At 42.6% G+C, this 14,729-nt stretch overlaps 1 protein-coding gene across 4 annotated transcripts; it reads right to left on the minus strand.

The window, feature by feature from the left end:
* Positions 1–3,586: 3,586 nt before the first annotated feature.
* On the minus strand, positions 3,587–14,489 carry LOC123744198 (uncharacterized). Of its 4 annotated transcripts, none has more exons than XM_045722892.1 (15): positions 12,810–14,489; positions 12,300–12,566; positions 11,615–12,043; positions 10,910–11,338; positions 10,161–10,601; positions 9,466–9,894; positions 8,717–9,157; positions 8,022–8,450; positions 7,387–7,644; positions 7,030–7,275; positions 6,507–6,764; positions 5,871–6,254; positions 5,517–5,786; positions 5,272–5,355; positions 3,587–5,123 (listed from the first exon to the last, which is right to left on the minus strand). In XM_045722892.1, the coding sequence occupies exons 1-15, from the start codon at positions 13,460–13,462 to the stop codon at positions 5,057–5,059; spliced, it is 5,085 nt and encodes a 1,694-aa protein (XP_045578848.1). In that variant the 5' UTR covers positions 13,463–14,489; the 3' UTR covers positions 3,587–5,056. The 4 variants fall into 4 exon arrangements, with proteins under 4 accessions (XP_045578848.1, XP_045578847.1, XP_045578850.1 ...); XM_045722891.1 differs by having other exon boundaries at positions 6,507–6,767; XM_045722894.1 differs by lacking the exon at positions 8,717–9,157 and having other exon boundaries at positions 6,507–6,767.
* Positions 14,490–14,729: the final 240 nt, after the last annotated feature.

The raw sequence follows: 14,729 nt of genomic DNA on the forward strand, positions 1-14,729 counted from the left end.
TTCTGAGGAGTAAGAAATATCGGACCAATACGCAGCGTGGTAAGTGTCCATACTTATACTTTTTAAACATGACCACTAAAGAAAACGAACAACAGTCCTGTAAGGCTACACAGCTATACAAAGAAACAACCACCCACAAACACAAGAGAAAATAAACCCACTTAAATATGGCCTCCAATTAGAAGCAACGACGACCAGCTGCTTCTAATTGGAGGTCGTTCCCAAAACTAACATAGAAATAGACAAACTAGAAAACCCACATAGAAATATAAAACATAGAACATAAACCAAAAGCCCCGAAACACACAAAACAAACACACCCCTGCCACGTCCTGACCAACTACAATAACAAAATGACCCCTTACTGGTCAGGACGTGACAGGTAGATGTAGTATAGTAAATGTAAATCCGAGACACTCCATACAGTATGATATGTTACGTTTCATATGGTATGTATTACATTGAACAAAAATGTAAACGCAACACGTAAAGTGGTAGTCCCATGTTTCATGAGCTGAAATAAAAGATTACAGAAATGTTCCATACACACAAAAAGCTTATTTCTCTAAAATGTTGTGCACAAATTTGTTTACATCCCTGTTAGCGAGCATTTCTTCTTTGCCGACATAATCCATCCACCTGAAAGGTGTGGCATATCAAGAAGCTGATTAAACAGCATGATCATTACACAGGTGCACCTTGTGCTGTGGACAATAAAATGACAAATCTAAAATGTGCAGTTTTGTCACACAACACAATGGCACAGATGTCTCAAGTTTTGAGGTAGCATGCAATTGGTATGCTGACTGCAGGAATGTACACCAGAGCTGTTGCCATAGAATTTAATGTTAATTTCTCTACCAAAAGCCGCCTCCAACGTCGTTTTAGAGAATTTGGCAGTACGTCCAACTGGCCTCACAACCGCAGACCATGTGTATGGTGTTGTGTGGTCGAGCGGTTTGCTGATGTCAACGTTGTGAACAGAGTGCCTAATGGTGACGGTGGGGTTATGGTATGGGCAGGCATAAGCTACAGACAACGAACACAATTGCATCTTATCAATGGCAATTTGAATGCATAGAGATACTGTGGCGAGATCCTAAAGCCCATTGTTGTGCCATTCATCCGCTGCCATCGCCTCATGTTTCTGCATGATTATGCACGGCCCCATGTCGCAAGGATCTGTACACAATTCCTGGAAGCTGAAAATGTCCCAGTTCTTCTATGGCCTACATACTCACCAAATATGTCACCCATTGAGCATGTTTGGGATGCTCTGGATCAACGTGTACGACACCGTGTTCCAGTTCACGCCAATATCCAGCAACTTCACACAGCCATTTAAGAGGAGTGGGACAACATTCCACAGGCCATAATCAACAGCCTGATCAACTCTATGTGAGGAGATGTGTATCACTCTGCGTGAGGCAAATGGTGGTCACACCAGATACGGACTGGTTTGCTGATCCACGCCCCTACCTTTATTTAAGGTTACATTGGTATCTGTGACCAACATATGCATATCTGTGTTCCCAGTCATGTGAAATCCATAGATTAGGACCTAATGAATTCATTTAAATTGATTGATTTCCTTATATGAACTGTAACTCAGTAAAATATTTGAAATTGTTGCATGTTGAATTTATATTTTTGTTCATTATAATTTGTGAAAGTCCATCATCCATTTTGTATGATATATTACGAATTACAATTTGTTGTGGCTAACGCTAGCTAGGCTATAGTTAAGGTTAGGATTAGGAGCTAGTTTAAAGAGTTAAGGTTAGAGGTTACGGGAAGGGTTAGCTAACATGTTAACTAGTTGCAAAATTACTAATTAGTTAAAGTCATCTTTGATGAGATTCAAAAAAACGCAACCTTTGGATTGCAAAATGTGTGCATATTTTTCAAACATTCACAGTGGGTTTTTACAAAGTGCAGGACAAGCCATTCCATCAGAAATTCAGAACATATCTGACAGCTAGATATACCTACTTATATTATGGAAGGTAATAGATTGCAATTAGTTAAAATATGAGACATTATCAGAAGATAATATTAACATGTAAATATTATTGGTAACAGAATAAATATCAGAAGAATAACTGCAGATTAAATAATGCTGTAATTGAAAATCGTACAGCGAATGTAGGCTACTGCCATTTAATTGAAGAGCTAGAATTGATTTTTTTCAGTACTTTGCCTTTCATCCAAGAAGTTATAGGTTCAAAACTCAACAATGCTGCTTTAGGTGATAAACATTGATGTCAGAATCCGAAGATAAGTGTAATGAATGTTAAGAAGTCTGTGGCTCTGGTGTAAGGATCTCACCCCCAAAGCACAGCGTTGTAGGTTTGAAACCAGTGCTGGCTCTCTATCCTGGTTGCTAAAACTGAGCACTCTGGTGCTGAGCAAGTAAAGGCTGATGGGAGTAAAGGCTGTTGGGGATAAAGGCTGCTGGGGGTAAAGGCTGCTGGAGGTAAAGGCTGCTGGAGGTAAAGGCTGCTGGAGGTAGCTGTGACACATAAGATGGCTGGAGGGTTGTGCCTTCTTGGCCGGAAGGAAGCGATGAGTGGTTCCTCCTGGGATTCCCCCCTGCGGATATGGAACAGTAACCAGCAGTGGTTATGGAGGAAAAAGTAGAGGCTTTTGTTCCGAACCACAGGATTAGTCGGAGAAGGAACCCAATGCTTCTATCACCATCAGGTTAGTGCTACCAAAACCACATTGACCAGTCCAGGCTTGAATCTGTCTGAAAGAATAAGCTAAAGACTTCGACCAACAGCGGCCCCTAGCTGGAGAGTGAGTCATAGCCTCAGGATTCTGTCGGGCTTAATAAAGAAAGGAGTTGGTCAAGGCTCTAGAGCATTGTGAAGGTTCTAACCCCAGTCAAGGCTCTCTGAAGCATGGCTGTAGGTTCCAACCCCAGTCAAGGCTCTCTGAAGCATGGCTGTAGGTTCCAACTCCAGTCAAGGCTCTCTGAAGCATGGTTGTAGGTTCCAACCCCAGTCAAGGCTCTCTGAAGCATGGTTGTAGGTTCCAACCCCAGTCAAGGCTCTCTGAAGCATGGTTGTAGGTTCCAACCCCAGTCAAGGCTCTCTGAAGCATGGTTGTAGGTTCTAACCCCAGTCAAGGCTCTCTGAAGCATGGCTGTATGTTCCAACTCCAGTCAAGGCTCTCTGAAGCATGGTTGTATGTTCCAACCCCAGTCAAGGCTCTCTGAAGCATGGTTGTATGTTCCAACCCCAGTCAAGGCTCTCTGAAGCATGGTTGTAGGTTCCAACCCCAGTCAAGGCTCCCTGAAGCATGGTTGTAGGTTCTAACCCCAGCCAAGGCTCTCTGAAGCATGGTTGTAGGTTCTAACCACAGTCAAGGCTCTCTGAAGCATGGCTGTAGGTTCTAACCCCAGTCAAGGCTCTCTGAAGCAACCCCATCTGCTGGTCCATAGTGCTAAGCTCTCAACTTAAACTTTCATGAAAATAAATACACGTGGGATGGGATCGCTTTAATACCAGCATTAACTTGAAACAGATTATTTAGGATTTACTAGTAATGATTTCAACCTGAAGAGACCACAGTCAAAAACCAATCATGGGCCTCAAGGTACATTTATTAAAAACACAAAATATTCATATATTATTTCTTATAGTTTGTCTGTTTTGATATGAGAAAGGCTTGTACTAGTCTCATGTAGCCATACCTCCAAAATCACATTGTTGTCATGCCTCCTTTGGAGGTCTGGAGAATTTTGTATTAGCCAAAACAGTTAGAATGGTCTGCTAGGTTCCAGCGGCTACATTTTGATTGGATGTTATATTTCAAGAAACCTCCCCCACATGCCCCTAAAAGGGAAGCTGCGTGTAATGTTCTTCACAAGTCGATGAAGGTATTACAACTGCTCTACTAAATACATTTTGTTATGGTATGTGTACATAAAGGCTATGTTATACATCAGCAACTTCCTGGGCATCCACTCACACTGTTGCTCCTACGGCACTAGTGGGCACCTTTAGTGCTCGGCCAAAGCAAGGCAATTGATTGGTTTGACGTGTTGCGAGGCTTCAATGGTTTCCACCACACTTGTAGTTACTTTCTACCATGGACTTCACCAGGGCTGCGATCAGTATGTTTTTACATTCTGAAACGGTTCAATTGTACGGAAACGGTGATGTACTGAACAACCAGTTGAAAAATGGGGAAGGGTTGGGTTGTGGGTTGGAGAATGCTGTCAGCATGGCCACTGCCCTTTAAAAATAAAAATATGTCACTCATTGCTTCAAGCCACACCTCGCCACACCCACCAAATGTACCTCGAAGTCTGTTCAAAAACATTTTGGGGAAACGTGTCATTCAGTACAAACCGTTGCACAACGTAGCAAACGTTCAAGCGAACTCAACACACCTCTGGCTTCCTGAATAGGGAAGCTTGGTCCACAACAAGGCTAGCCTGAGTAACACAATACCATGCAGTTGACCTGCAACAAAACACTCATGTATTAAGGCTCCCATTGCAACTGTAGAACACATTCCCATCCACCTGATAAATACTAGACTATAGAAATGCATATACAATCTATTCCTTCTGATGGAATTTCACAAATTGACTGATCACAAAAATCATCAAGTTAAGTAAAGCTCAAAAAACGTTATACTACACATGTTCCTGTGTGTTTAAGAACCATGTAAGAGGTAAATAGAACTACACATTCCTATCCATTACACTCAGAACATTCCAGAGTTCTGGAGTCTCAACTATTTTTACAATACCTTAGCCCCATAATCACTTGCCGTTCGTCTGACACCATGATGAGGTCAGCTAAAAACTAAGGGGATGTGGCTGACATGCAAATCAATATTTAAGAATTGGTTAAAATCAGGTTACAGTTAGGGTCAAGGTTGATGGGATGCTGGTCAGAAAAGTCCCTCTAGTCTCACCCTGCCGAGGCTTCGTAGCTACTACACCCATCTTCAACATCCATCTTCTCTTCTTCAACATCCATCTTCTCTTCTTCAACATCCATCTTCTCTTCCTCTGTCTGGACTTGGACCTGATGCTGCTTCACCAGATCTCAAACCTCTTGTCTGTCAGGAACGGACTTCTGTCGTTGATTCTGTTGTTGAAGAGCCTTTAGAGAAGAACACTATCATCATCATCATCACTGTTATTATTTTTAGAACATTAAACTACAGATCACCATCATTAAATAGTTGCACCCAGAAAAAGAGACCATATGATCTCACGTGTACACACAAACTGACGTCACACACACTCACCGTACGGTGCGTATTGAAGTGTTGGTAGAGACCAATTGGAGTATTCTGTCGGTCAGAGCATCAGTGATGTCATTGTGACTCAGGCTACAATACAGAGACAGGAAGAGAATGAAGGATCAGACATTTGTCATGTAGTCACATGGACACACACACACACACACACACACACACACACACACACACACACACACACACACACACACACACACACACACACACACACACACAGAGTGAAACCCACTCACTCCAGGACTTCAACTTTGTGCAGGTGTGTGAGCAGGGGCTGTAGGTGGTGGTCTGTGAGTTGGCAGTGGTTGAGGTACAGTTCTGACAGCCCCTCTGAGTGTTCCAGAACCAGGGCCAGAGATCCACAGGCCTTCTGGTTCAGCCTGGTCTTACTGAGGTCCAGCTCCCCATCCAGGGCTCTGCACAGGGACTCTGCGTGCTTCAGAACCCCCTCTTCAATCCCCTCACACACATGGTCCAGCAGCTGAAGTAGCAGAGCTTTGCTGGGGCTGAGGGGACAATAACCAGAGATAACATTATGAGACAGCTCTAACTCCTACTTTTATAAACTAGTTTGTCCTTGTGTGTCTAACCTCAGCTTGACAATATGCAAGATGGGAAGCAGCTCTCTCAGTGCTCCATGCTCCACCTCACAGTCTTTAAGGATGAGTTGCACCTGGGGCTGGTTTCGGGACTGGTTCCGGGTCGGGTTCTGAACCAGCCGTGTGCTGTGTTGGCTCTGCTTCAGAACAGAGTTTATGGCCCTACAGTGGTCAGTGGTCAGACACAGCGCCTCCCCCTGGTCGTGAGCTGACAGGTCCACAGAGGAGGAGCAGGAGAAGTCCAACCTGTGCTGCAGAGCCCTGAGCAGCTCTGCTGCTGTTGTTGTTATTGTTGGTGGTGGTGATAGTGCCCCCTGTAGGATCTGAGAGGCAGCGCAGGAGTGGAGGAAACTCAGCAACAGCTTCCTGTCAACACTACAGCAGGAGGGAGAGAGAGAGAGAGAGAGACAGGATTATTTACACACCAGCACACAATAAAACACTGATAAAACACACTACAACTCTGTGTATCACATCAACTCCCACGTGTTCCCCTTCAATTCCACCCCTGAGGGTAAGGTAAGTGCATTACACTAAGGTTAGGGTTAGTGGTTAAAATCAGAGTCAGACAGTGTAAAGCACCATAGTTCTATCCATTCTAAAATGGTCAAAGAGTGCCAACTAAACCTGAGTTGGGAGACTCTGTCCAGAAGAGGCAGGATGCTCTCTATCTCCCCCGGTGGTATGGAGGTCCACAGCAGGTTGACTTTGACTTGGTGGCTGTGCTGCAGGGTGAAACACAGAGCAGTACAGTCCACTCTGTCCAGCTCTCTGCTGTTCAGGTTGATCCAATGGTCTGAAGACCTCAACAAACTGGACACACAGTCACTGTCTCTACTGTCATAGATCTGTCTGATGGTGGACTTCACAAAGCTGGAACTGAGCCTTCAGAAAGAAGATTGGATGTAGAATGCATTGTCATGGTTATGTTAAGGTTTTAAAAAGGACAACTCACATAGCAACAACTAGCTGGGTAGAACATTTAACAGTCTATCAATATCAATATCAATATCAATAAATAAAGATCAAACACCTCTTGCATATAACCCTAATGATAATACAGGGTATAACTCAAAACAATGTCACTGGGTAAAATATTTGTTTTCTTCTTTCTAAAAAAGTCTTTAAATATAAAATTAAGTTCAGTCACCTCTTGAATATAACCCTTCCCAGAAAGGGGAGAAGATCTGAGATGTTCTTCTCTAGAAGCCTGTTCTTCCTGAGGTCCACTGTGATGTTGTGGGTTGAATGCTGCAGCAGAGAGAGAAGCACGTCCCAGTCCAGCCTGCAGGAGGTCAGGTCTCCACCAACCTTCTCCAGGAACCACTGAGTCAAGTCCTTGTCCTGAGCTTCATACACAGCCACAGCCAGCTGCTGCAGAGTGTCTGAGTTCAGTCTAGGAGGTTGGAACATATAGGCAGTCAGAAATGAACACAGATATAAATAAAAACACAAGTATAAGTTCTACCTATTTCTACTAGTAAAAAAACAACAGCTTCAGACTGACCTGAGAGTGTGAGGGTCCTGGTGACACAGCAGTGTGATGAGAGAGTGACCCTGGATGCAGAAGTCAGTCAGGTCCAGACACTGAACCCTCCAGAATCTCAGCAGGGACGCCACACTACTCAGAGCTCTGGATAACACTCTCTCTGGTGGCTGGCTGCTCTTTAGGACCAGGGAGAGTTCTGGGACAGTCAGTGGAGTACCCCCTCTCCCTGTCCTCCTAGCCAGTCTGGCCAGTCTCACTGCCATGCCCACATTCAGCCTGGAATGAAAAAAAACTAACTCAAGCCATTTTAAACAGAGAAACCTTCTCAGATAAAATGCTCAATAAGAAATCAAACTAATTAATAGACAGTAACAGCTGATTCAGAAATGGATGGACACATGAAACCAGTCATCACTAAAATATATATGAAGTAGTTATACATTTACATAATGAGCTTTTGTTTTCTGAAACAATATATAATCTTAGAGAAATTCTAAATATCTATGTGTGACATTTTGTAATGCAACATGTTCATTCAGGAAATCTGAGTAGAAGATTCAACAACATTTCAACTTTTATATTTACCAGGTTTCCAAAAGACAATAATCACTAGCATCACATAATCACTAACCACCACACATGTTCAGACTCACCTCAGCTGTGAGATGTAAGGCAGACACTGAAGGAAACTCCTCACTTCACTCTCTTCATCTGACAAGCCTTCCAGCTCTACTGGTTTCTTCTCTGGTTGGAGTTTCAGCACTTCCAGGAGGAGGGAGGCCTTTCTCTCTGAGAGGTCTATGGACCAGACTGCAGGAGCTGACTGGTAAACTGGCTGTAATGCTGGAAGGACACTCCTGCCTGTTTCAGTCTCATAGTCCTTCACATGTGAGTACAGATCCAGCAGGAGATCCCATTTCCGATCGTGATAAACTTCAGACAGTGACAACACTTTCTCTACAGTTGTTTGTATGGTTCCTCTCTCATGGAGGGCTGCTTGAAGACACAGATTCAGTAGGAATGTCTTCTCTCTCTTTCTCCACTCTTCATGGGATCTACTCTGATCCTGTGGTGAAGTAAAACTGTATGAACAGTTTAACAACAAATAGATTAATATGTGAGAGATATAATATGCATTTCCGATGGTCACATTACGGTGGGTAAAATAACATGACTCTCTTTCTAAACTCATCATCCACTTCAATCGTTCCTTATAATCATGACCACAAAGTAAGATTGTATCTTTTCAAAACAGGATGTGTATGTTTAGCATATTAGGTTGTTACGAACAAACTTCCTTTTTAAAAGGAAAATACAAAAATTATTCAACTGCACTGATCCAACTCACCTCAGCTGTGAGATGTAAGGCAGACACTGAAGGAAACTCCTCACTTCACTCTCTTCATCTGACCACTTCATCAGCTCTACTGGTTTCTTCTCTGGTTGGAGTTTCAGCACGTCTAGGAGGAGGGAGGCCTTTCTCTCTGAGAGGTCTATGTACCAGACCGCAGGAGCTGACTGGTAAACTGGCTGTAATACTGGAAGGACACTTCTGCCTGTTTGAGTCTCATAGTCCTTCACATGTGAGCACAGATCCAGCAGGAAATCACATTGAAACCACTTATGATAATCATCCCAGTCATAGAGAGGGAAAGTGCTGTAAGTAAACACTGATGATAGCAGCTTCAGTGTCTTCTCTCCTGACTGCTCCTCCCACTCTGCTGCTTGAGACAGGAGACCCACCAGGAACTTGATCAGCTTTGAGTTGTCAGACCACCATGGATAGAAACTGCAACAAGGACAGTAACAGCTGATTCAGACATGGATGGACACATGAAACCAGTCATCGCTTAAAGATATATGAAGTAGTTATACATTTACATAATGAGCTTTTGTTTTATGAAACGATATATAATCTTAGAGAAATTCTAAATATCTATGTGTGACATTTTGTAATGCAACATGTTCATTCAGGAAATCTGAGTATAAATGTTACCAGATTCACCAACATTTCAACTTTTATATTTACCAGCTTTCTAAAAGACAATAATCACTAGCATCACATAATCACTAACCACCACACATGTTCAGACTCACCTCAGCTGTGAGATGTAGGGCAGACACTGAAGGAAACTCCTCACTTCACTCTCTTCATCTGACAAGCCTTCCAGCTCTACTGGTTTCTTCTCTGGTTGGAGTTTCAGCACTTCTAGGAGGAGGGAGGCCTTTCTCTCTGAGAGGTCTATGGACCAGACTGCAGGAGCTGACTGGTAAACTGGCTGTAATGCTGGAAGGACATTCCTGCCTGTTTGAGTCTCATAGTCCTTCACATGTGAGTACAGATCCAGCAGGAGATCCCATTTCCGATCATGATAAACTTCAGACAATGAAAACACTTTCTCTACAGTTGTTTGTATGTGTTCTCTCGCATGGAGGGCTGCTTGAAGACACAGATTCAGTAGGAATGTCTTCTCTCTCTTTCTCCACTCTTCATGGGATCTACTCTGATCCTGTGGTGAAGTAAAACTGCATGAACAGTTTAACAACAAATAGATTAATATGTGAGAGATATAATATGCATTTCCGATGGTCACATTACGGTGGGTAAAATAACATGACTCTCTTTCTAAACTCATCATCCACTTCAATCGTTCCTTATAATCATGACCACAAAGTAAGATTGTATCTTTTCAAAACAGGATGTGTATGTTTAGCATATTAGGTTGTTACGAACAAACTTCCTTTTTAAAAGGAAAATACAAAAATTATTCAACTGCACTGATCCAACTCACCTCAGCTGTGAGATGTAGGGCAGACACTGAAGGAAACTCCTCACTTCACTCTCTTCATCTGACCACTTCATCAGCTCTACTGGTTTCTTCTCTGGTTGGAGTTTCAGCACGTCTAGGAGGAGGGAGGCCTTTCTCTCTGAGAGGTCTATGTACCAGACCGCAGGAGCTGACTGGTAAACTGGCTGTAATACTGGAAGGACACTTCTGCCTGTTTGAGTCTCATAGTCCTTCACATGTGAGCACAGATCCAGCAGGAAATCACATTGAAACCACTTATGATAATCATCCCAGTCATAGAGAGGGAAAGTGCTGTAAGTAAACACTGATGATAGCAGCTTCAGTGTCTTCTCTCCTGACTGCTCCTCCCACTCTGCTGCTTGAGACAGGAGACCCACCAGGAACTTGATCAGCTTTGAGTTGTCAGACCACCATGGATAGAAACTGCAACAAGGACAGTAACAGCTGATTCAGACATGGATGGACACATGAAACCAGTCATCGCTTAAAGATATATGAAGTAGTTATACATTTACATAATGAGCTTTTGTTTTATGAAACGATATATAATCTTAGAGAAATTCTAAATATCTATGTGTGACATTTTGTAATGCAACATGTTCATTCAGGAAATCTGAGTATAAATGTTACCAGATTCACCAACATTTCAACTTTTATATTTACCAGCTTTCTAAAAGACAATAATCACTAGCATCACATAATCACTAACCACCACACATGTTCAGACTCACCTCAGCTGTGAGATGTAGGGCAGACACTGAAGGAAACTCCTCACTTCACTCTCTTCATCTGACAAGCCTTCCAGCTCTACTGGTTTCTTCTCTGGTTGGAGTTTCAGCACTTCTAGGAGGAGGGAGGCCTTTCTCTCTGAGAGGTCTATGGACCAGACTGCAGGAGCTGACTGGTAAACTGGCTGTAATGCTGGAAGGACACTCCTGCCTGTTTCAGTCTCATAGTCCTTCACATGTGAGTACAGATCCAGCAGGAAATCCCATTTCCGATCATGATAAACTTCAGACAATGAAAACACTTTCTCTACAGTTGTTTGTATGTGTTCTCTCGCATGGAGGGCTGCTTGAAGACACAGATTCAGTAGGAATGTCTTCTCTCTCTTTCTCCACTCTTCAGGGGATCTTCTCTGATCCTGTGGTGAAGTAAAACTGCATGAACAGTTTAACAACAAATAGATGAATATGTGAGAGATATAATATGCATTTCTGATGGTCACATTACGGTGGGTAAAGTAACATGACTATTTTTCTAAACTCATCATCCACTTCAATCGTTCCTTATAATCATGACCACAAAGTAAGATTGTATCTTTTCAAAACAGGATGTGTATGTTTAGCATATTAGGTTGTTACGAACAAACTTCCTTTTTAAAAGGGAAATACAGGGACAGACAACAATCCCTCAACTGTACTGATCCAACTCACCTCAGCTGTGAGATGTAGGGCAGACACTGAAGGAAACTCCTCACTTCACTCTCTTTGTCTGACCAGCCTTTCAGCTCGACAGATTTTTTATCTGGTTCGAGTTTCAGCACTTCTAGGAGGAGGGAGGCTTTTCTCTCTGAGAGGTCTATGGACCAGACTGCAGGAGCTGACTGATAAAGTGGCCTCAATGATGGAAGGACACTCCTGCCTGTTTGAGTCTCATAGTCCTTCACATGTGAGTACAGATCCAGCAGGATGTCATATCTCTCAGTTTGATACACAGAGAAGAGTGACAGCAGTGTGTTCACAGCTCCCTGGAACGTTTCTCTGTGATAAAGTGCGGCTTGTAGACACAAATTTAGTAGGACTGCTTTCTGTTCTTTCTCTAGTTTTTCAGGGGATCCTCTCTGATTATGTAGTGGGTTAAAACTGTGAACCATAAAGCATAAGAAAGTCTTTGTTTAGATACTGTAAATACAGGGAGAAAGTGACTGCCACTTTTACAGACTAAATACTGTTGCCATGTGTCTATCTGGTTGTATTGTTGCAGTGTCTTCTTTGTCTAGATATTAGCCTCTTGATATTGTTCCTATTTACATTGACAACCTATGTTTTTAATTGACTTAAATTCATTAATAGTCACAAAGACGATGAATAAATATATATTGGCTGTGGAAACACTTACCTGAGTTTGTTGATATGTGTTAAACACTTTAAAATGGTCTTGCTGAGAGCTTCACTGAGAAGAGTTGTCCGATCCCAGTGTAGACAGAGGTTAACCCTCTCCAGGCTCTGCTTCATCACTTCTTCTGCTCTCTCAAACACTCGTCTTTCACCCAGGAATGGAAGGCGCAACTCATTTCCACAGAGACCAAGCAAGCTGGTGAAGTCAATGTCTGCCTCACCGCTCAGCAAAGTTGTCCAGAGTTGACACAGCATTGAGGGGTCAGATCTATGATCAGAAAAGGGTTTTAAAATAGAGTATATTATAATGAAATGTATCAAAAGTTTCAAAGTAGCATTAAACAGAGGTGTTTATAACTCAGTATCTGAGTGGAGGAGAATACAACATATAAATGTAGAAAGTTTAGGATAAGGTTTGCCTTATCCTCATTTTTATTTCTTGACTAGTTCATTGGAAATAAATCGTTGCATTAGATAACTAAATTACACAAATAAATAACACAAATATTACCTGAGATATCGGACATTCTTCAGAGAGCCCAGTATCAGCCTTAGTCCTTGGTCTGACACAGTGCAGCTGTTCAGGTCCAAGTCAACCTTTCTCTCTGCAGACTGACTGATCATATAGGAGACTGCACAGCACTGGTGAGGATCAAGATGTTCTTCATCCAGGTGTAGATTGTAGTCCAGTTTGTCCAGAAGAAGCAAACAGGCCTCAGTAGACTGAGATTCATACAAGCACTGACATAAAAACAGAAGATCTACCTCAAACTCAGGAGCACCACCTTCTGCATGATCTTGGTTTGTTTGAAGTGGAAGAAATGTGTTCACCACTTCCTTGAAGAACCAATCTGACGTCTCCTTGATCTGTTGAGCTGGAACAAGACCATTTACCAATCGAATATTCCTCTCATTCAGAAGCCCACACATGAAAGGAACCATGTGTTTTGTGTGTTTCCATTCTTCAGTCTGGCACTTCTGTAGAAACTCTCTGATTTTGTCTGGATTCTGTAAGAGCCAAAGGGCACCAACGAACTCCTGCATTGTGTAATGGAGAAATGCAGAGTAAGTGTCCGATACTGTGGGCTCGACCATAATCATAAGCGCCCCCAAGAAAGAAAACTGGACACTGCTTACTTCGCAGCTCAGTTCTGTCAAGTTCATTGTTTCATTGCAATTTTTGCTAAAGACAAGATTTTTTCTCTGTTTTCTATGAGACACTTGTCAAGATCATTCATCTGTTTGCCACTGTGTTTTAGGATGCAGTAACGGAGGATGTTGACGTACATCTTAGTTGTAGGGCATGGCTGCTTAGAAGCCTCTGGGGTAGAATAATAAACGCAGGCAACCACCATCAATGCATACATCGGGACATGGCACAGACTGAACAACTCTAGGTTGCTTAACACACTGCTCAAGGAGTCATGGTTTGGCGTAGGGTTAGGCTCAGCACTTAGCATCTTTGTTAAGTAAGCCCGGATGGACTCATTACTAAACCCTTTCACCTCCACTCGGAACGAGGGCCAGTCTGTCAGGAAGTCTCCTGATGGAACCTCTGGTCTGCATGTGATCACAATCTTTGCATCAGGGAGGAGGTCCTTGCCTACAAGTTTCTTTATTACTGAATGAAAGGAGAGGTCTGTGATTCCATCAAAAATGATGACAACGTTTTCAGAGTTCTTCTTAATATCCTGTAACACTTCTTCTCTACTTTCTTCTGGCTCACTGTACATGTTAAAGAGAAGGTCCTCAAGTCTCATGGGATTTGTGCTGGGGGAAATGTCTCTCACATCAAAATAAAACATGTAATCTAGTTCTCTATGATCTTCCTCTGCCCAGAGCTTCAACATTTGATGGGCGACTGCTGTCTTTCCAATTCCAGGTTTTCCAAATAAGAGGATCCTTCTCTTGGGTGTTTTAAGCAGGTCAGCCGGGGACGTTTCCTGTTTGGCCATGGGGATGAAGCTCTTTAGCTTTTTAGGGCGAGCTTTCTTGCATCTTTTGCTCTTCATTTTGATTTTAGAGAGAGATGAAGGCACGTCTGTATCTAACACAAGAGGAGTGTAAGAGAAAGTCACCTCATTTCTACACCTCTCTGGTAGGAGACTACAGCTTTGTTTCCATGTATCCTGTGTGATCTTTCGAGCTTTACATTTCAGCTGTGACTGATATCTGTGACAGGGTTTTGAACCTAAAATAATGATACAAAGGAAAAGAGAGAGTAAATGCACTGTACCAACAGAAACCCTGTCCACCCGATGCACACAGTAAGCTAAATAAAACACACCTAAAAAAATTGATTTTCTGCCCAGCCAATTGTATACTATATACCGCATACTAATTGTATAATATAATAATCACTTGCCAACAAGGTAGTCTGTCATCTCTGGGTCTTCCTTGAAGGGGAAGCAGCTTATCCATTGCTGTAAGT

The sequence above is a fragment of the Salmo salar genome, chromosome ssa08, assembly GCF_905237065.1.
Source record: "Salmo salar chromosome ssa08, Ssal_v3.1, whole genome shotgun sequence".
NCBI lineage: Eukaryota > Metazoa > Chordata > Actinopteri > Salmoniformes > Salmonidae > Salmo > Salmo salar.